The sequence below is a fragment of the Branchiostoma floridae genome, chromosome 1 (assembly GCF_000003815.2).
Source record: "Branchiostoma floridae strain S238N-H82 chromosome 1, Bfl_VNyyK, whole genome shotgun sequence".
NCBI classification, from domain to species: Eukaryota; Metazoa; Chordata; class Leptocardii; order Amphioxiformes; family Branchiostomatidae; genus Branchiostoma; species Branchiostoma floridae.
In genome coordinates, this window is record NC_049979.1 from 225,708 (window position 1) to 247,251 (window position 21,544).

General features: G+C 45.6%; 1 protein-coding gene across 1 annotated transcript in view; it reads left to right on the forward strand.

The window, feature by feature from the left end:
- The first annotated feature begins 26 nt into the window (after positions 1-26).
- LOC118420308 (dynein heavy chain 6, axonemal-like) overlaps positions 27-21,544 on the forward strand; it is a 50,251-nt gene continuing 28,733 nt past the window's right edge. Inside the window, exons 1-24 of the mRNA XM_035827058.1 lie at positions 27-249; positions 2,147-2,284; positions 4,128-4,265; positions 5,837-6,043; positions 6,724-6,923; positions 7,609-7,737; positions 8,230-8,318; positions 8,589-8,808; positions 9,576-9,914; positions 10,775-10,864; positions 11,378-11,575; positions 12,035-12,196; positions 12,414-12,617; positions 12,869-13,050; positions 14,094-14,202; positions 14,781-15,001; positions 16,361-16,520; positions 16,657-16,788; positions 17,043-17,138; positions 18,010-18,150; positions 18,844-19,059; positions 19,545-19,663; positions 20,621-20,732; positions 21,413-21,534. Of these exons, the coding sequence (XP_035682951.1) occupies positions 42-249; positions 2,147-2,284; positions 4,128-4,265; positions 5,837-6,043; positions 6,724-6,923; positions 7,609-7,737; positions 8,230-8,318; positions 8,589-8,808; positions 9,576-9,914; positions 10,775-10,864; positions 11,378-11,575; positions 12,035-12,196; positions 12,414-12,617; positions 12,869-13,050; positions 14,094-14,202; positions 14,781-15,001; positions 16,361-16,520; positions 16,657-16,788; positions 17,043-17,138; positions 18,010-18,150; positions 18,844-19,059; positions 19,545-19,663; positions 20,621-20,732; positions 21,413-21,534 (3,932 nt within the window). The 5' untranslated portion in view covers positions 27-41. The remainder of the gene's footprint in view (positions 250-2,146; positions 2,285-4,127; positions 4,266-5,836; positions 6,044-6,723; positions 6,924-7,608; positions 7,738-8,229; positions 8,319-8,588; positions 8,809-9,575; positions 9,915-10,774; positions 10,865-11,377; positions 11,576-12,034; positions 12,197-12,413; positions 12,618-12,868; positions 13,051-14,093; positions 14,203-14,780; positions 15,002-16,360; positions 16,521-16,656; positions 16,789-17,042; positions 17,139-18,009; positions 18,151-18,843; positions 19,060-19,544; positions 19,664-20,620; positions 20,733-21,412; positions 21,535-21,544) is intronic.

The following is a 21,544-nucleotide window of genomic DNA, read 5'->3' on the forward strand; positions in this document are numbered from 1 at the left end:
GTTATTTTTCCTTGCGTTACAGGGATGACAAGAAGTGGTACATGGAGAAGCATCCTCGAGACCTGGCCGCGCTACTGGGGAAGATGTTTGTGTTTGCGTTTACCTGGTCCATCGGAGGGAACCTGGTCCGAGAGGACGACCATGACGAAGATGCCTTCTCTGTCAGCACCAAGGAGGACTCCGCTGCTGCCGTCTCATACGACTTTGACAACTTCATACACGACAAGTTTGAGATTGAGCCGCCCATGGGTAATATCCTAGTCCCTGTGCTGTAGTCATATAGCCTGGGTACCATCAAGAAAGTACTTGGCTCAACGTCTGGAATCATCCAAATTTTGGAAGAGGGCACTGATTGGTCCCTACATATAAGCGAATTAACAGGTTCAAGCGCTCGTTCGAACAAACGTTCCAACATCCAAAACGCCCTCATGGGAGGCCTGTTGTCATTGAATGAGTACTCTTGAACCCATTCCTCAAATTAATTTGCTCATTAACTGACATCACTACCAAACAGTTTGAATGTGCAGGTCTCCAGATGGGTAGCAGAAGCGAACGTATGAGCAAACTACTACCTGGATGGTACCTAGGCTAGTAGTCATAAATGATGACCTGGAAAGTATTTTGTAGGCAATAGATCGTTTTCACAATGACGTCACAGTCGCGTTCGAACGTTCGAACGGCCATGTTGGATGATAAGCGGCTCGATCTCCACACGGCTGTGTGTGCACGTGGTGGACTCGTACGTGGAAAGAAGCCTTTTTTATTCAGAAACGGACTGGATGTTTGCCGTGCTAAGTGCGAGTTCCATAAACACAGGAAACGGCCTACTCGCCGTTTCTATTCAACAACATTACCTACAGTCCGTCTAGACTCTACCAGGCTTCGTGGATCGGTGGTCTAATTGTAGAAATTGGACAAATAGAATCTATAGTACGCTAGGGGAGTTAGTCGGCCAGAAGAGTATGTTTCCTCACCACGTGGTGAGGATAATGATTCTACCGATCCACGGAGCCTGGTAGAGGCTACAGTCCGTCCTCTTTTCAATAACTTGATTAAACCACTCTCCTACCAGCCCACCAACATGAGCCCTGGCGCGGAGTTTGTGCATGCTTTTTTAAATTTTTTTGGGAGAAAGTTGGTTTCTGGTACAGGGTATGTCATGGACGTATACCATGTTACACGAAAATGTCAGCAAGCTTATTCTATTTCTTCTTCATAAAACACGGCACATCGCGTCCTAAGCTGTGAATGATATTTTCACCAGTCCTCCCCCTGATGTTCTGTCGATAATCTGTCGCAATAACATCAGCGCTAGCAGCCCTGATTCGTATGTCTAACGTTAGTTGATCAACTGAATTGTAATTTTGTAGACAGACCTTTCTAATACACATGTTGACAAAGCCAAAATACGGGGAAAAGACGCGCGCACGAACTTATTTAGTACCACTATCCCGCTGGCCCCCACTATCCGCTTGCCTCACGGAGTTAGGGTCGGGGAAGCGCTAAATCTTGCCCCTTGTTAGGCAAGTGGACAGTGAGGGCCAGCTCGTGCGCGCATGCGGTGGGGATTGGTAGCTAATCCTCTGCACGCCGCCTGTCAGTGAAAGGATATCACCCAGGGTAGCGGGCCAGGTACAGTGAATGATCGCGGTTTTTGCGAAGTCGCTTCACCGCGAACTCTAAACCACCGCGAACACTCCATTTCCCGCTACCGCAAAAGTAAATCCTCGCGATCGGCACCAGCATTAGATTGTTGACAAAAGTGCCATTTTTAAAAGTATATAGATCAAGACGAATTACTGCAACTTTGTCCTGATATCTAACCTTGACTACATCACTTAATGATTCACAGAATGGAGACAAAACAGCACAATTGAACCCGCAAGTAACTTTGCTGGTGCCGTTCTGTGTTCTAGTCATCCAGGTTATCATCCAACATGGCGCCCACGCGTGATCGAACGGTTTTCGAACGTTCTGTGAAAACGATCTATTAAGCAAACAAATGTTGATAATGACAACAGTTGTTACAACTGTGTTATGTGATCAGAGCTAGAATACTATTTCCCATGTCAGATGAACTGTTTGATAAAAGAGATGCAGACTGGTGGCTGTGAGGATTTTTACCTGATCATTTCATCTTCTACAGGTGTCAGATTACCCACTGGAAACAAGTCCATCTTCGGCTACTTTGTGGACATGCAGACGGGCAACTTTGTGCTGTGGGACAGCCTGGTGCCGACCACACAGTCGCTCATAGAGAGGGGCCTCACGCACGTTACCTTAGGTACATGTAACAACATACCTTACCACACAGTCGCTCATAGAGAGGGGCCTCACGCACGTTACCTTAGGCCATACCAATTTAATTTGTTGGTTCTCGGATTTTTCCAGAAAAAAGTTGGAGCGACAGGGCGAAAAAAAAAAAAAAAAAAAAACTTGCAACAAGTCTGGATTCAGGTCCAGAGTTTCAGGTTGGTAATTCCAGACCTGAAACCATGGTATATGTGTGGCAAAATACTTATCCAGTTACAATTACATGAAAAATTTGCATGTAAGCATACATTTTACATGTAATTTCAACAATACAAACGCAAAATAATGTGCAATCAGTGTTACAGAAGTACAAACAGTAATAAAGCTTAACAGTTGTAATAAATCATCTTAGTAAATCATTAACAACATTAAAAAAATTTAAAAAATTTTTCAGCATAGTATAATGTATAATGTAAGTTAGCAACAACAACAAGAAAATGACTTCATTTCACCCAAAAAATAAAAGAGTGCCTGAAACATCTGATTCATAAGAATTTCATTATTCTCTTTGTGAAAGCTGCAGTTTAAGCAAAAAACGCTAGAGTGTACTCCTCATTTGCATGAAATTGCATCTCATTTACATACTTGTGACTGGCTACATGCTGCATTAGGCGGCCATTTTGGTTTGCCGGCAACGAAATTTTCGTCATTTTCCAGTACAAATTTCACGATCTATTGGTGGTTTTCGATGATTTACAACACAAAGGAAAACATAAGCAGGTGATAGTTGTTTTTGCATGTCCAGTACTTGTTTCAGAAGTTTGTTTAACTGAGCCGAAGTTTGTCCATTTAACTCTCACGAACATGCAAATGAGTTCTCATGAACATGCAAATAATCTCAAGTTCGCGTGGCAATTTTTTTTTTTTTTTTGAAATTGGGAAAAATAGAAGCGGCGATTCCGAGAACCAACAGATTAAATTGGTATGGCCTTAGGTAACAACATACCTTACCACACAGTCGCTCATAGAGAGGGGCCTCACGCACGTTACCTTAGGTAACATCACAGTCCCTCATAGAGAGGGGCCTCACACATGTCACCTTAGGTAACATCACAGTCTCTCATAGAGAGGGGCCTCACACATGTCACCTTAGGTAACAACATACCTTACCACACAGTCGCTCATAGAGAGGGGCCTCACACATGTCTCCTTAGGTAACAACATACCTTACCACACAGTCTCTCATAGAGAGGGGCCTCACACATGTTTCCTTAGGTAACAACACAGTCTCTCATAGAGAGGGGCCTCACACATGTTTCCTTAGGTAACAACACAGTCCCTCATAGAGAGGGGCCTCACACATGTCTCCTTAGGTAACATCACACCTTACCATGATCATGTTCTTCTTTCGTTTGAGGCTGCCAACTTCAACTTGCTGAAGATTTTGTAGCCTATATACCGACTGTAAGGTTTGATCCACTCACACCAGGAACGTCTCCTTTCTAGGTTTTCTAGTACTGGATTCTATTCGGGACCTCTTGGGCCTGATCCCCACGCGCAGCCAATTGTGCCACACAATTTCACATGTATCATAGAATATCACACACAGGCTAACAGTTCCCACTGGACTACTTTAACATTTGTCTGATTTGGAGACACATAAAGGCTAAAACTGAGATTTAGATTTGGGGAATCTGATTGAATGTCTAGACTGGGCAGATATCTTTCGTGATAAATGGCTGCCAAAAGTAGATCAATAATTCAATAACAATCATATTCAGACCTTGTTGCCATTGTTACACAAACGCCTGAGAAGAAATGACTGGCTTAACATAGACTATATCAAAGATGTGCCTTTTGATCTTTACTTGAAGGGGAGGCTATGGGCATGTCAGCTGAGCAGAGCCGCAGTATGGGCCTGGACAGTCAGCTCATCCCCACTGTAGACACTGTGCGCTATTCCTTCCTCATGGCACTCCTGCTGCTACACAAGAACCCAGTCCTGCTCACAGGTGAGTAACAGCCAGCTCATCCCTACTGTAGACACTGTCACAGGTGAGTAACAGTCAGCTCATCCCTACTGTAGACACTGTCACAGGTGAGTAACAGCTCATCCCTACTGTAGACACTGTCACAGGTGAGTAACAGTCAGCTCATCCCTACTGTAGACACTGTCACAGGTGAGTAACAGTGTCAGCTCATCCCTACTGTAGACACTGTCACAGGTGAGTAACAGTCAGCTCATCCCCACTGTAGACACTGAGTAACAGTCAGCTCATCCCTACAGTAGACACTGTCACAGGTGAGTAACAGCTCATCCCCACTGTAGACACTGTCACAGGTGAGTAACAGTCAGCTCATCCCTACTCTAGACACTGTCACAGGTGAGTAACAGTCAGCTCATCCCTACTGTAGACACTGTCACAGGTGAGTAACAGTCAGCTCATCCCTACTGTAGACACTGTCACAGGTGAGTAACAGTCAGCTCATCCCCACTGTAGACACTGTGCGTTATTCCTTCCTCATGGCTCTCCTGCTGCTACACAAGAACCCAGTCCTGCTCACAGGTGAGTAACAGTAAGACAGTGACGATCCCATTGTACTTTAACATTGTGTATAACAGATATTTTCCTGTTTGATAGGACAGATACTAGCTTGTATTTTCTCTTAGTTATTCCCGTTATGAGTGTATTGATGTGGAGAAGGATGGCCCGATGTACCTCAAAGGCACAGGAGGAACCTAGGTGCTGACGTATCCAAGGTTATTGCCTTGTTCTGCCTGTCAGTGTGCACTGTTCTTCCACAATTTCCCACCTATGCCTTGTTTGTGTGCAGGTGACTCTTGCTCTGTCTGTGCCTTGCTCAACAATTTCACACCTGTGCTTTATTCAAATACAATTCAATCTCTACAACTGGATAAACGTTTTTATCCAGTTGTGGAGATTGAATTGTATTTGAATATTGCTTACCTGGATGTCTTAAACCTTCATAAACACACCTGTGCCTTGTTTGTTCCCAGGTGACTCCGGTGTGGGGAAGTCTCACCTGTACCTTGTTTGTACGCAGGTGACTCCGGTGTGGGGAAGTCTCACCTGTTCTTTGTTTGTGCGCAGGTGACTCCGGTGTGGGGAAGTCTCACCTGTGCCTTGTTTGTGCACAGGTGACTCCGGTGTGGGGAAGTCTCACCTGTTCTTTGTTTGTGCGCAGGTGACTCCGGTGTGGGGAAGTCTCACCTGTACCTTGTTTGTACGCAGGTGACTCCGGTGTGGGGAAGTCTCACCTGTTCTTTGTTTGTGCGCAGGTGACTCCGGTGTGGGGAAGTCTCACCTGTACCTTGTTTGTACGCAGGTGACTCCAGTGTGGGGAAGTCTCACCTGTTCTTTGTTTGTGCGCAGGTGACTCCGGTGTGGGGAAGTCTCACCTGTACCTTGTTTGTACGCAGGTGACTCCAGTGTGGGGAAGTCTCACCTGTACCTTGTTTGTACGCAGGTGACTCCAGTGTGGGGAAGTCTCACCTGTTCTTTGTTTGTGCGCAGGTGACTCCAGTGTGGGGAAGTCTCACCTGTTCTTTGTTTGTGCGCAGGTGACTCCGGTGTGGGGAAGTCTGCCATTGTGCAGGACATGCTGTCCAGACTCACCAAAGACGGAGGCACGGCCACCAAAGGCAGCACCATCCTGGGCAGCATCTTCCACTTCGCCGAGAGGTCCTCCAGCATCCTGGAGAACATCAGCAGCCTGACCAGCGGCTTTCTGGGAGACAAGCAAGACTCGGGGTCCATGTCTGACATGGGTGAGGAAATACATATTAAATAATGTCTAATGTCTGACATGGGTGAGAAAATAGATATTGAATAATGTCTAATAGATATTATAAATAAATAATGTCTGACATGGGTGAGAAAATAGATATTAAATAATGTCTAATAAATAAGTAATGTCTGACATGGGTGAGGAAATAGATATTAAATAATGTCTGATAAATAAGTAATGTCTGACATGGGTGAGAAAATATTAAATAATGTCTAATAAATAAGTAAATAAATAAATAAATAATGTCTGGCATGGGTAAGGAAAGTTATAGAAGTCCCCAGTGTCAGTTATCTATGGTAGAAAAACAAATGATGTCTTCATATTTTACAACACATCAGACAGGTTGTATTTTGTAGCTTACACCACATCAAGTTTATTTGTTACTTCTCAGATTCACCTGTCCATTTTCAAAAATCAAGTCCGGAGAAAAAATCATACAGGATTTGCTATTACAAACCTGTAGATATTGCCACTGCTGATGTTACATTACAGTTGTAAGTTTTTTTATCAAACCTGGCACTGCCTTACTCCTACACTGGTTAGATATTGTACAGTTGAATTCTCTCTTGCTTTATTTTGAAAGCATTTTTAACCATTCAAGAGATTTTTATAGAACATGATACAAATGTAATATCAAATAATATGAAACTCCGTCCCCAGTCCCCAGCACTGCGGGCAGCACAGTGGAGGTGCTGAGTATCGGCAGCCAGGGCGTGCTGAGGCCAAAGGTCGGCGTGGGGGTCATCGCGTCCACATTCCAGTTCAGCGCCCAGACCTCGGCAGCCAGGACCCAGCATCAGATCACCAACAAGCTCATCAAGAAGGGCAGGGACGCCGTGGGAGGGCCACGGGGCAAGAAGGTCCGTTCTGTTGTCCCGTTCTTTCTTTTGTCTGCTTGTTGGAAATACAGTAGAGGCCAGTAAATTGCACAACGGATAATCACACACTTTCATTGGTTAATTGCACGAAATCCCCAATCCGTGGTGGTGTGGTCCAGCTTGCTAACTTCGCTTTGTTACACCATTCGGATATTTGCACAAAATGTACTGGCAAATGGGATGTGCAATTAAGCAACTTCTTCTGTACAAGCCTTTTTTGTTACCATATTCATGGGTTATTGGAAGTGATTGCTGTTGCTTGTCTGCATTTAGTATAACAGCACTCCTGTATATGTCGCTTTGCTTGAGCTACTGAAGTGTGTGGAAATCAGGCTTGTGATCCAGTGCTGATGATGTTTTCCCTGTTTTCAGGTCCTTGTGTTTATAGATGACCTGAACATGCCTGGCCTGTGATCCAGTGCTGATGGTGTTTTCCTTGTTTTCAGGTTCTTGTGTTTATCGATGACCTGAACATGCCTGGCTTGTGATCCAGTGCTGATGATGTTTTCCCTGTTTGCAGGTTCTTGTGTTTATCGATGACCTGAACATGCCTGGCTTGTGATCCAGTGCTGATGATGTTTTCCCTGTTTGCAGGTTCTTGTGTTTATCGATGACCTGAACATGCCTGGCCTGTGATCCAGTGCTGATGATGTTTCCTTGTTTTCAGGTTCTTGTGTTTATCGATGACCTGAACATGCCGGCCCCAGAGCAGTACGGGGCTCAGCCCCCCCTGGAGCTGCTGCGGCAGTACCTGGAACTGGGAGGATTTTATGACACCAAGAAACTGACCTGGAAGGTGGGGAACCTGGGGTTTTCTAGTACTGGAAATAAAATGTTGTTTTGAAAAACTAGTCTTGTCTGGTCAGATTCACGCAATTTGTCGAGATCGCGATAGTTGGATCCTGTATTAGAGCGGGGAAAAAAGTTTGGGAAATGTAAGAACCTGACACACATGTGCTGGATATAGGAGAAATCTTTTTTTTACACAACCAGCAAGTACGTACTTTGCTTACGTTTCAATGTCTCTCAGACATCTTCGTCAGAGCTTCTAACTGGAGTTCTGCTTCTCACCGCTATATGTAGCCCATGTAGGTGGCGCTTTTGTGGTGAGAAAACAATTCCAAACGTGGCCAAGTTTGTATCCCCCCTTGTCCCGGTTCATCGCTGGGGTTGACTTCCTTATCCAGACGTATAAACATAAGCAAAGTAAGTACTTTCTGGCTGTGTAAAACCGAATTCTTTTATTTCCTATATTCTACCAACCTGATGAGTTTATTTTTGTACCCAGGACGTGCTGGATGTGACGCTGGTGGGTGCCTGTGCTCCACCGGGAGGCGGCAGGAACCAAGTCAGCGCCAGGCTGCTCAAGCACTTCAGGTGACTCATCTCCGTGAATTTGTTTGTAGACAACAGTAAATCTTTCAGCACCAAGGAGAGCCCTGTTTTCTTTGTCACTTCAACTTGTACATGTCGTTTTCTATTTTTGTTCCCAGAGTTGCTTAGCATGATTCTGTCCTGTGCATGTATGCAAGTGCTACTTGCTTTGAAATCCCTATTTTCAGCTTCCCCCCACAATTCCTCCAGGCTTGTTCTAACCAGTCCTGTGTTTGTTTGTTTGTTTGTTTATTGTTTGTTTGTTGTCCCCAGCATGCTGTGCCTGCCCCAGCCGTCCTCCCGGAGCCTGCAGCACATCTACCAGGTGCAGCTGGGCAGGTTCTTCGAGAACGGGGACTTCATGCCGGAGGTGAAGGAGTGCCAGAAGAACCTGGTGTCTGCTGGGATTGCTGTGTACTACAAGATGTGTGGCAACATGCTGCCGACACCCGCCAAGTCGCACTACACATTCAACCTCAGGGACCTGTCAGAGGTACGGGTTCAGCATTTGTATCTGTAAATATTTCATGTGGTTTGTACATTGTTTTTAATGTATTTTACAGACCAGGAAGATTAGCTACCTCATTTTCATGTATGGTAGCTAATGGACTGAGTAAAGTTTCCGTGTATGATGGTGCCTCTGCAAGGGTCCTTTTTCACATGCACATTGGGTAGACAGGTCTGACTTTTAATGTAAGTATTGTATGGTGTATGAAAAGTGTTGTGGAAAGGTCTCTATATACATCTTAGTGAACCTGCTTGGTGTTGTCCTACAAGTTAGTTTCTTCTTTTAGGCCACACAAATTTTATTCGTTTCTTCTCGGATTCGCCTGTCCACTTTTTTTCACTTTCAAAAAAAGAATGAATTCCCAAGAAAAAAATAATACAGGTTTTGCCATCAGAAACCTGTAAATGTTACCATTCCGAGCCCTATCCAGATTATTCCAGTCTAAAAACAATGCCTTTTATTCAGAACATTAGTAACAAATGAAAGGAAGGGTTCATTGTATAAAATGTGCTATTAAACTCCTCAGGCTGCTGTTTCGTTTTTTGTTATTTGAGCCGTATATCTTCACCCTAGACCTTTTAAATTTTTTTTTGACCTGTCAGTCCAATTTTTTTCTGAAAAAACCTTAGAAGCAACAAATAAATTTGGTGTGACCTTATATAATATTCTCAAAGAATTATCCCTACCAGTTATAGTTTTTGAATGTAAAAGATGGGATTCTATTTTTGACCTCGTCCCTGTCTCTGGTGCAGGTGATCCGAGGGTTGCTGCAGGCGGACGAGACCGTGATCGTGTCGCGTGAGACCGCCGCCCAGCTGTTCGCTCACGAGGCCACGCGGGTGTTCCACGACAGGCTGGTGGACGACGTGGACAGGATGCAGTTTCACGCCTTCCTGTCGGACGACCTCCACAATTACTTCAAGGTCACGTGGACGGCGCAGAAGCTGTGCCGGGAGCCCGTGATGTTCGGGGATTTCCTGGACATGCATGCCCCCAGCAGTGTGGGGCGTGTCTACAGATATGTGACCAATAAGAAGAAGCTGGCTGGTATCCTGGAAGAGTACCACAACAGGCTCACCATGGGGTCACAGGTCAGTAGTGTTGTTCACTGTGGGGTCAACATGGGGTCACAGGTCAGTGGAAGTGTTGTTCACTGTGGGGTCACCATGGGGTCACCGGTCAGTGGAAGTGTTGTTCACTGTGGGGTCACAGGTCAGTGGAAGTGTGGGGTCCCCATGGGGTCACAGGTCAGTGGAAGTGCTCACCATGGAGTCACAGGTCAGTGGAAGTGTGGGGTCACAGGTCAGTGGAAGTGTTGCTCAATGTGGGCTCACTATAGGGTCACAGGTCAGTGGAAGTGTGGGCTCACTATGGGGTCACAGGTCAGGTGGAAGTGTGTGGTCCCCATGGGGTCTCAGGTCAGTGGAAGTGCTCACCATGGGGTCACCATGGAGTCACAGGTCAGTGGAAGTGTGGGGTCACCATGGGGTCACAGGTCAGTGGAAGTGTTGCTCAATGTGGGCTCACTATGGGGTCACAGGTCAGTGGAAGTATTGCTCAATGTGGGCTCACTATGGGGTCACAGGTCAGTGGAAGTGTCGTTCACTGTCGTGTATTTTAGCCTGGTTACCGTCCGGATAGTAGTTCGCTCCTATGTTCCCTTCTGCTACCCGTCTGGAGATCTACACAATCATTCAAACTGTTTGGTGCTAAAGTTAGTTAATGAGCAAATTAAGCATTCTAGAGTCATATCATAGAACAGAATTATTCAGCAGTTCAGCAGTTGAAATATAGTTGTAGCACATAATGTTATATGTTGTAATATTAGATACTTGCATGCAGTACTAGTTGTACGAAATTGAATTCCTAGTATGTATTTCTCTGTATTTGTTGATGTTGTAGGTTCAGTTCAGTTCCCTGACATGGTTTGTATCCCTTGTTGTTAATGCAGGAGAAACCTCTGGTGTTCTTCACGGAGGCAGTTGAACACATCACCAGGGCAGCTCGAGTCTTCCGCCAGCCAGGAGGCCACATGATGATGGTATGTACCTTGGCTACTTAAGACAGTGTGAACTGGCATTTCAACCATGGGTTTAGTGCTGAATTGCAGTTTTCCTAAGTAGAAGATGAAATATTGCATTTGCATACACTAAATACAATCATTGTAATGCAGCTATGATGAGCTGCATCAAGTAAATACTGGGTAACAGGTTTAATGTTTACACATTGTAGTGAAGGGAAAGGTAACAACTAGCAACATTACTTCTATTCTATTCTTGTAGGTTGGCTTGGATGGCACAGGGAAGGCCAGTTCTACTATCAGTTATGTTGTATTGTTGTAGGTTGGTTTGGATGGCACTGGGAAGGCCAGTTCTACTATCAGTTATGTTGTATTGTTGTAGGTTGGTTTGGATGGCACGGGGAAGGCCAGCTCCCCAGAACTAGCAAGTAGACATTACTACTATTCTATTCTACAGGTTGGTTTGGATGGCACAGGGAAGTCCAGCTCCACAGAGCTCGCCTGCTATACATTACCTATGTTCCGTTGTTTTAGGTTGGCCTGGATGGCACAGGGAAGGCCAGTTCTACAGAACTAGCCTGCCACATCTCGCAGTGTGAGCTGTACAAGCTGAACATCACCAGGAACTACCTGCATGCTGACTTCAGGGACGACCTGAAGAAGGTGTTCCACATGGCAGGTGTGCAGGGCAGCAAGACGGTCCTGCTGCTCAATGATGCTGACATCATCATGGTCAGTGGCTCTGCCATTAAGGAATCATCTGTTCAACCTTTCTCTTTGCTGGTCCTCAGTTTAAGGAATCATTGTCCCATTGTATATCATGGCCTTTTATCATGTGTGAATTTTATGTACATTGTATGGTTTGTATGTGTTCCTGTGTGCCATTTTTTTGTCCAGGTTAATATGTAATGTTGATAAGCACCACAGGAAGAGTAGCTACATATACAATATACAATGTATTGGTAAGCAAATTGTGGAAGTCATTCGTTCAACCTTCCTCTTTGGTGGTCCTCAGTTTAAGTAATAAGTGTACTAAAAGTCTTACCAGCCATTGCTGCAGTAATGAGGAAATGGAATTTTTAATTACATGTAAGGAACAGCTGCAGCAACACAGCTGCAAGGACTAGCAGTGTTGTTTGCAGGTTCATTTTCTGTTTTAGTTTCCATATTCACGCTCCTCATGTGCTTCAGGAATCGTTCCTGGAGGATGTGAACAGCATCCTGAACAGTGGGGAGGTTCCGGATCTGTTCGACAACGATGAGCTGGACGCCATCTCCATGGAGCTGAAGTCAGCTGCGCTGGAGGCAGGCATCCCAGACACCCGGCAGGCTGTGTACCAGCTTTTTATCCAGGTGAGATGATCATGGACAAGACAAACATGTTTTTGAAAGAAGTTGTAAAAGACGGAGAGGTCTCCATTTTCACCAATGTTTACCACTGACATTTCAGTTGAATCAATCCATCATTATCATCATGTTTAACAAGTACAAGCAGAAAATTATGAGAAAAGCACCAGTACTGTTTGTCTGACATGTATCTTTGCCAATCGTCTTGTTCTTCTATTTCCAGAGAGTGCAAACGAAGCTGCACATCGTCCTGGCCATGAGTCCGGCCGGCCACACCTTCCGCCAGCGTTGCCGGGCGCACCCCGCCCTCATCAACTGCTGCACCATCGACTGGTACAACGAGTGGCCGGAAGAGGCTCTGCTCAGCGTGGCGCACGCCTACTTCAGCCTGCTGGACTTTGGTACACAGGAGGGACAGGACACACAGGTGGGTACACAGGAGGGACAGGACACACAGGTCTGGAGTGGCTTAGGACTTTTGTTTGTTACTGCAGCATGCTTTTGGATAGCAACATCCGTAGGTTTTTGATGAGAGAGAAACAAGGAAAAAATTTGTATGATAGACTTTGGTACACAGGAAGGACAGGACACACAGGTGGGGGGCTGGAGTGTGGCATTTTACCTTTAATTTATCAGTTTTGTGAATCAGACATAAATTCTCCTCCTCCCCACGCCCAGGCCCTTCGTGAATCGGTGGCAGGGGTCTGTGTGGACATCCACAGCAGTGTGACCACAGCAGCCAAGCAGTACTACCAGGAGCTGCGGAGGTTCTACTACACCACCCCCACCAGCTACCTGGAGCTGATCCAGCTGTACTCTCGCATGCTGGAGTCCAGCAGGCAGCTCTACATGAACAGCAGGTAAGGTTCTACTACACCCCCACCCCCCACCAGCTCTACATGAACAGCAGGTAAGGTTCTACTACACCACCCCCACCAGCTCTACATGAACAGCAGGTAAGGTTCTACTACACCAGCTCTACATGAACAGCAGGTAAGGTTCTACTACACCACTCCCACCAGCTCTACATGAACAGCAGGTAAGGTTCTACTACACCACCCCCACCAGCTACCTGGAGCTGATCTAAGGTTCTACAACACCACTCCCACCAGCTCTACATGAACAGCAGGTAAGGTTCTACTACACCACCCCCACCAGCTCTACATGAACAGCAGGTAAGGTTCTACTACACCAGCTCTACATGAACAGCAGGTAAGGTTCTACTACACCACTCCCACCAGCTCTACATGAACAGCAGGTAAGGTTCTACTACACCACCCCCACCAGCTACCTGGAGCTGATCCAGCTGTACTCTCGCATGCTGAAGTCCAGCAGGCAGCTCTACATGAACAGCAGGTAAGGTTCTACTACACCAGCTCTAATGAACAGCAGGTAGGAAAAACTCAAGATGGAGCAGGGTTGGACAAGGCCCAGGCAAGTGAAATAGTCCATCGGGCAAGCTCATGTCCTACCCCACTTGCCCAATTGGGCAAGTAAGATTTTTCAATGAGTGAGATTTTGATATGCTTGTTACTTTTCACAGTCATGGCATCAAGCACTGGTCAAGACAGAAAATAGAGCCAATAATAAAATAATTCCATCGCTGGAAGTGACAATGCATTTAAAAAAAAGTCATTTAAATTTTGGTAATTTTTTATGTGCTTGCCCGATAGGAAAAGTGAACATTAGAAAACTTGTCCACCCTGTAGAATGGTACTGACTGATACTACCATGAACACAGCTATTCTTGGGGAAAGGGAAGTAGCCCAGGGAGTGAGGGATATGTGGATAACATGCAGAATGCAGACCACAACATACATGTATATCACATAATCTCTTTAACAAGTCGTAACAGCTGTGCATGCATGCAATGGTGTTGTAATTTCCCACTAACCCATTTCAGGGACCGCCTGCTGGTGGGCCTGTCCAAGCTGTCGGAGGCCAACTCCCTGGTGGGCACCATGCAGGAGGAGCTGGTGGCGCTGGGGCCCAAGATAGAGGAGAAGGCCAGGGTAGGTCCAACTAGCAATCCTCTTCTGGGGAATAAAGATTGCTTTTCAGTGGAAATTCTGCATTTTCTTTCAGGATTTTTCTACAGAATCTAACACGTCAAGATCTGAAGGGTATTTGATAGGATGTTGAATCAGTAAGAATTTGGGGCACAATTTCAATACACATTTTTATTTATTTATTTTGAATTCACCATAAACAGAAAATTGGTTAGGAAAGCAAAACAGGTGAAAGACACATCTTCTAGTTGCCTCCCTAGTTACAAAGTAATAGTTGTAGTAATAACAATAACAAAGGCAATAATGGGAACAATGATAGCATAATGATAATAACTACTGACAATAGTAGTAAAATAATAAGAAGCATAAACAAGTCAATAACATCAATCATAGTAATGATAGTAAAATCATGATATATCTATATTTTGTGTATTGGACATTTTATAAAGTGCAGTTAGGGCATTGACAGTGGGTAAGCCAGGTGCATATGTCATTTGCCTTTTAAGTTAGCTGATGATGTGCTGTCTGCTATGTTGCACCTTAGCTGATTATGTGCTGTGTGCTATATGTGTATGTTGTAGGACACTGAGCTGCTGATGCAGCAGCTGGCTAAGGACCAGGAGGCTGTGGATGAGGTGAGGCTGATTGTGGAGCAGGAGGAGCAGACGATGGCGAAGGAGGCCAGGATTATCGAGGACTACGCAGAGGAGGCCACCAGGGACCTGCAGTCAGTCCTGCCTGCACTGCAGACGGCCATCACTGCACTGGACGCACTGGACAAGTCCGACATCTCGGAAATAAGGTAAGATATGTCCTCTGTTAATGGACAAGTCCGACATCTCGGAAATAAGGTAAGATATGTCCTCTGTTGAAAAGGTCTGCCTCTTTCCTTTGCACAGTTACTAAGTTGTCCATTCCTTTGAAATATTGAGATACAGAGAGCTGGGAGCATTAGAACATGTACTTTCAAAATTTCCTGCTATTTTAGGCCACACCAATTTAATTTGTTGTTTCACGGATATTATAAGGTGAAAATAACCAACCCCTCTGTACTGTTCTTGCCTTCCATAGTGTACACCAACCCCCCTGTTCTTGCCCTACAGAGTGTACACCAACCCCCCTGTTCTTGCCTTACAGAGTGTACACCAACCCCCCTGTACTGTTCTTGCCTTACAGAGTGTACACCAACCCCCCTGTACTGTTCTTGCCTTACAGAGTGTACACCAACCCCACTGTACTGTTCTTGCCTTACAGAGTGTACACCAACCCCCCTGTACTGTTCTTGCCCTACAGAGTGTACACCAACCCCCCTGTTCTTGCCTTACAGAGTGCACACCAACCCCCCCTGTTCTTGCCTTACAGAGTGTACACCAACCCCCCTGTACTGTTCTTGCCTTACAGAGTGTACACCAACCCCACTGTACTGTTCTTGCCTTACAGAGTGTACACCAACCCCCCCTGTACTGTTCTTGCCCTACAGAGTGTACACCAACCCCCCTGTGCTGCTCTTGCCTTACAGAGTCTACACCAACCCCCCTGCTCTTGCCTTACAGAGTGTACACCAACCCCCCTGTGCTGTTCTTGCCCTACAGAGTGTACACCAACCCCCCTGTGCTGTTCTTGCCTTACAGAGTGTACACCAACCCCCCTGTACTGTTCTTGCCTTACAGAGTGTACACCAACCCCCCTGTTCTTACCTTACAGAGTGTACACCAACCCCCCTGTTCTTGCCCTACAGAGTGTACACCAACCCCCCTGTACTGTTCTTGCCTTACAGAGTGTACACCAACCCCCCTGTTCTTGCCCTACAGAGTGTTCACCAACCCCCCTGTTCTTGCCCTACAGAGTGTACACCAACCCCCCTGTTCTTGCCTTACAGAGTGTACACCAACCCCCCTGTTCTTGCCCTACAGAGTGTACACCAACCCCCCTGTACTGTTCTTGCCTTACAGAGTGTACACCAACCCCCCTGTTCTTGCCTTACAGAGTGTACACCAACCCCCCTGTTCTTGCCTTACAGAGTGTACACCAACCCCCCTGTTCTTGCCTTACAGAGTGTACACCAACCCCCCTGTTCTTGCCTTACAGAGTGTACACCAACCCCCCTGTTCTTGCCTTACAGAGTGTACACCAACCCCCCTGTACTGTTCTTTCCTTACAGAGTGTACACCAACCCCCCTGTGCTGGTGATGACTGTAATGAGTGCAGTCTGCACCCTGCTGCAACAGAAACCGGACTGGGCCACGGCGAAACAGCAGCTCTCCGATCCCTCGTTCCTCAAGAGACTCGTCACTTTGGATAAGAACAGTATTCCCAACAAGGTGACACTCGTAGTGAGAGTTAAAGAGAAAATGATTCTGAATGTGATCTGATTTTATACACTTCGTACATCACATGAAAAATTTTCCACAACACTTTCATACAGCAGGTATCATTTTGCTGTGATGTTTTCCACAGGTGTGGAAGAAGCTGAAGCAGTATTCTAAGCATGCAGACTTCACCCCAGAGCGAGTGGGCGGCGTCTCCCTGGCCTGCAAGTCCATGTGCCAGTGGGTGCTGGCCCTCGAGCACTACATGGAGGTCTACAGGGTCAGTACAGGCTCCTTACAGTGGGGCCATCTTATTAGTAAACACATTCTATAAAGAAAACATGTTCTCAAGGCAAGGATTAAAAGGAAATAAGACAGAATCACTGGAACAAAATCACTGAGAAAGGTCTTGATATCAAAGATGTCAATATTTTTGTATGAAACACCAAAAGACTCATTGAGCAGAATTTATGATGATTAAGACAGAATTAATATTTTATTCTGAGATGTTCCTTTTACCCACTGCCCAAACAGATGGTGGAGCCCAAGCAGAAGAAAGTGAGAGAAGCCAAAGAAGCGCTGGAGATCGCAAAGGGAAACTTGAAGGCAAAGCAGGAAAGCCTTGCAAAGGTAACTATTACATCGTCACACTTTGAATTTGGAAGCTGTAAGTTTCCATTGGGTGCTAAATGCACACATCACTTAGTTGTATTGCAAGTAAGTAACTAACGAAAGATAAGGATGTGAGGGTCTAAACATTCATCAATCTACCAGCAGGAAATCAATCAAGTGAGAAAACCATCCATATCTGTCTATAACTATGAGCTTCAATTATCTGCTCTCTCACACTGCATGCCTGGTTGAATGAGATGGAGAAGGACTTGGTAGAAGTTTTAATGGTGTTCTCAAACGTTGGAAACCATGTGGTGGGTGGGTGGTTGAAACAGTGAAGCTTGTAAGACATTTGTTGGTCAAATAGGCCGGTTTGAGAAGTTCAACACAGCCTGTACTGAGCGTGGCTGACCTCCCAGTGGAGGCTCCTGATCTGAGTCACGTGAGGTCAGGGTTTGAGGCCGCTAATTAAGTAATTTGATCTACGCTCAATTGCATCCATTCCTTGCACCCCTTAGATCAAGGAAACACCACATTTTCTCCAGACCTTACGAGGTTCTTTCCTCGCCCCTAGATCCAGGAAACACAACATTTTCCCCAGGCCTTACGACGTTCTTTGTTCCAGGAAACACAACATTTTCCGAAGGCCTTACGACGTTCTTTGTTCCAGGAAACACAACATTTCCCCCAGGCCTTACGACGTTCTTTGTTGCACCCCTTAGATCCAGGAAACACAACATTTTCCCCAGGCCTTACGAGGTTCTTTGTTGCACCCTTAGATCCAGGAAACACAACATTTTCCCCAGGCCTTACAAGGTTCTTTCCTTGCACCCCTTAGATCCAGGAAACACCACATTTTTGCTTTACAAGGTTTTTTCCTTGCCCTCAGATCCAGGATCACCTTCGCATCCTGCAGCAGCAGTACCAGGACAGTGTGAACCAGCGGGAGTCCCTGCGCGAGAGGAAGGTGCTCACCACCAAGCGGCTGGAGAGGGCGTCCATTCTCACTACTGCTCTGGCGGACGAGAGGGTCAGTGCAAACTAAATGTGGCCCAACTTTAGGTGTTGAAGAGTAAAATAAATGTGGCCCACTTTAGGTGTTTGGAGGATAGTTTCAGAATATCGTTGAAGAGGTTTATCAGTCACATATGAATACAGTTACTACAAAATTCACTGCAGTAACTATATTCTTCAAACAATGACAGTTTTGTAAAGGCATAGAGACATAACTCCAAATTTTTAATGTCTTGCAGCACGTCTTGTTCACGGATTGACCTAGTCTCATGAGAAACCAAGTCTGGACCTACATGTAGTGTCGTGCTTCGCTGCTTGAAGAATATTGTAGTAACAATAGTTTCAGATGCTTTCAGTACATGGTATTCAAATAGCCAATTGTTCTAAATTGTCTCACTAGGTGCGCTGGAAAGACAGTGCCCATGACCATTGTTCTTACCTGTCTCTGTAGGTGCGCTGGAAAGACAGTGCCCACGACAATTGTTCTATATTGTCTCACTAGGTGCGCTGGAAAGACAGTGCCCACGACAATTGTTCTTACCTGTCTCACTAGGTGCGCTGGAAAGACAATTGTTCTTACCTGTCTCACTAGGTGCGCTGGAAAGACAATTGTTCTTACCTGTCTCACTAGGTGCGCTGGAAAGACAATTGTTCTTACCTGTCTCACTAGGTGCGCTGGAAAGACAATTGTTCTTACCTGTCTCACTAGGTGCGCTGGAAAGACAGTGCCCACGACCAGGACGTGAAGCTCCATGGAGTGGTTGGAGACACGCTCCTGTCTGCTGCTAACGTGGGCTACCTGGGGGTCTTCAACGCCCCCTACAGGAGACTACTGGTATCGCAGTGGCTGACTAAATGCCAGGCAGCAGCCATCCCTGTGTCCAAGGACTATACTCTGGTTAATGCACTCTCAGACAAGAACAAGGTATGTTGCATTATACTCTAGTTAATGCACTCTCAGACAAGAACAAGGTATGTCCAAGGACTATACTCTGGTTAATGCACTCTCAGACAAGAACAAGGTATGTCACCAGTTCTGCATTTTCCCACCTGAAAATCTGTGAGAATTCGGTTATTATCAGCGTAGTGTGTGTACTGTTTCCCCTGTCCGTGGTGCTGATCTTTTTATTACTCTTGTTAAACACCTTTAGTTATTATTAGTTGAATCTAACAAAGTTAGTTATTATTAGTTGAATCTAACAAGCACCATGATTTGTAATATCATGGTGTTTGCTTACCATAACAAATCATCTTTATGCTTATAGTGTGAGTTTTTGGATTTTTTTGTCAAAAATCCTATTTTCAGCATCTTTGGTGCAAATGTAAGTGATTGTGCACTTAATCTTGTTGTTTCTTTGTAATAAATTCTAATTTGTTCTAATTTTTCATTAATTCTAACCTAATTTTCAGGTGAGGCAGTGGCACAATGAAGGCCTGCCCCAGGACAAGCACTCGGTGGAGAACGCTGTTGTCATCAAGAGTGGGCACAGATGGCCGCTCATCATCGACCCTCAGGGGCAGGGCAAAAAGTAAGGACTGCTGGGCCAGATATCCATGCATAGTTTAGTTGTCTGGAGGAAACGTTTGGTCTGATTGACTTAAGCACAGTACGCGCATCCTCTCTGTACAGTTTCAAAGAACGCTTGCAAATAGATGTGACGGGTCCTTCAGTGTGATATAACCTGCTGCTGCCGCGCCGCGTGCCTGCGAAGCTGGAGTGTTACGCCGAAGGGCGGTTAAACTGGCTATATAGATACAGAACTTGTTGGTTTAATGTAAATTTTTGCTGATACATACACGCAAAATAAATCAGGTCCATGAGTAGGAGAGAGGTTAAAGAAGAAAGTGGCATTCAATTCTAAATTTATTCAAACTCAAGTTTGTATAACTTTTAATCATAGGGGTCACAGCAAAGCATTTTTAGTTGTTCAGCTTGCTCCCTATTCAAATAGAGACATGTATCTCCAAACATCACTAGGCATTACCAATGTGGTAACTTATTGAAATAGTTTAACTGTAATATCCAACACAAAAATTGGACTCACCCAAATTTTTACTGAACAGCACCAGTCTTTGTCAAGGAATTTACAATCATTGCTGTCGTGACGTCACGTACTTATACAGATAGAACACATGACTCAGTAAGCAGTGGATCATAGGTTGCAGGAAGTCTATGGTGCCCACCGTCTCTGTTCAGGGATGGTTGTAAAGCTCTGATGTAGATGGCTTCTTTGATCCCTCTAGCAAAGAAGTCTGACTTTCTGCAACCTATAATCCACTGCTCACTGATTCACGTGTTCTATTGGCATAACGTGACGTCACGGCAGCAGTGGATTGTTCATTCCTTGACAAAGACTGATGCTGTTCAGTTGAAAATTGGAGTGATTCCAATTTTTGTGTTGGACTTTACAGTTAAACTAGTTCATTAATGACTTCTACCAACACAGATGAACTTTCAAGTTAAGGTGGTAACTTCTATCTTCCAGGTGGATCTGTGGGATGGAGGGAGAGAGGCTGAAAACGCTGCAGGCTGCCGACCCAAACTACCTGAAGATTTTAGAGAACGCGATCCGAGTGGGAGAGCCTGTCCTTCTGGAGGTGGGCAAGACCTGATCATTCTTCATAAATCATTAGAATTCTAGCGTCTTTCCAAATAGTAATTAATAATTATGTTGCAATTTTAAACTTTACATCTGTACCCAAACTAAAACGCTTAACAACAAGCTTCCGATCAGTCCTCTGATCCTTATCAAGTTGAAATGACCCAAAGCCTTTGTCACACATCCAGACCGGAAGTGTGACGTCAGAAATTGGTCAAATGTGCTTGGAAGTTGGTATCTGCTACCGTCTTGGTTGAGTGAAGGTTGGTGGGCTCTGATGTAAATGGCCTCTTTCACTCGATTGGATGGGAAGAGTAAAATTGGTGAGAGCCTGGACCCTGGCCTACACCCCATCCTGGTACTGATGATAACTATGTACCCCCCCTGTACCCCCCCCTCCCCCCTGTAACTATGTACCCCCCTATACTGTAGGAGGTAGGAGAGAGCCTGGACCCCGGCCTGCACCCCATCCTGGTACTGATGATAACTATGTACCCCCCCTGTACCCCCCCTGTAACTATGGACCCCCCTGTAACTATGTACCCCCCTGTCCTGTAGGAGGTAGGTGAGAGCCTGGACCCCGGCCTGCACCCCATCCTGGTACTGATGATAACTATGTATTCCCCCCCCCCCGCCCCCCCTGTACCCCCTGTAACTATGTACCCCCCTGTCCTGTAGGAGGTAGGTGAGAGCCTGGATCCTGGCCTGCACCCCATCCTGGTCAGGAAGATCATCCACCGAGGTGGGCAGGACCTCATCAGGCTGGGCGACACGGAGATCGAATTCAACCAAAACTTCAGGTACAAATGT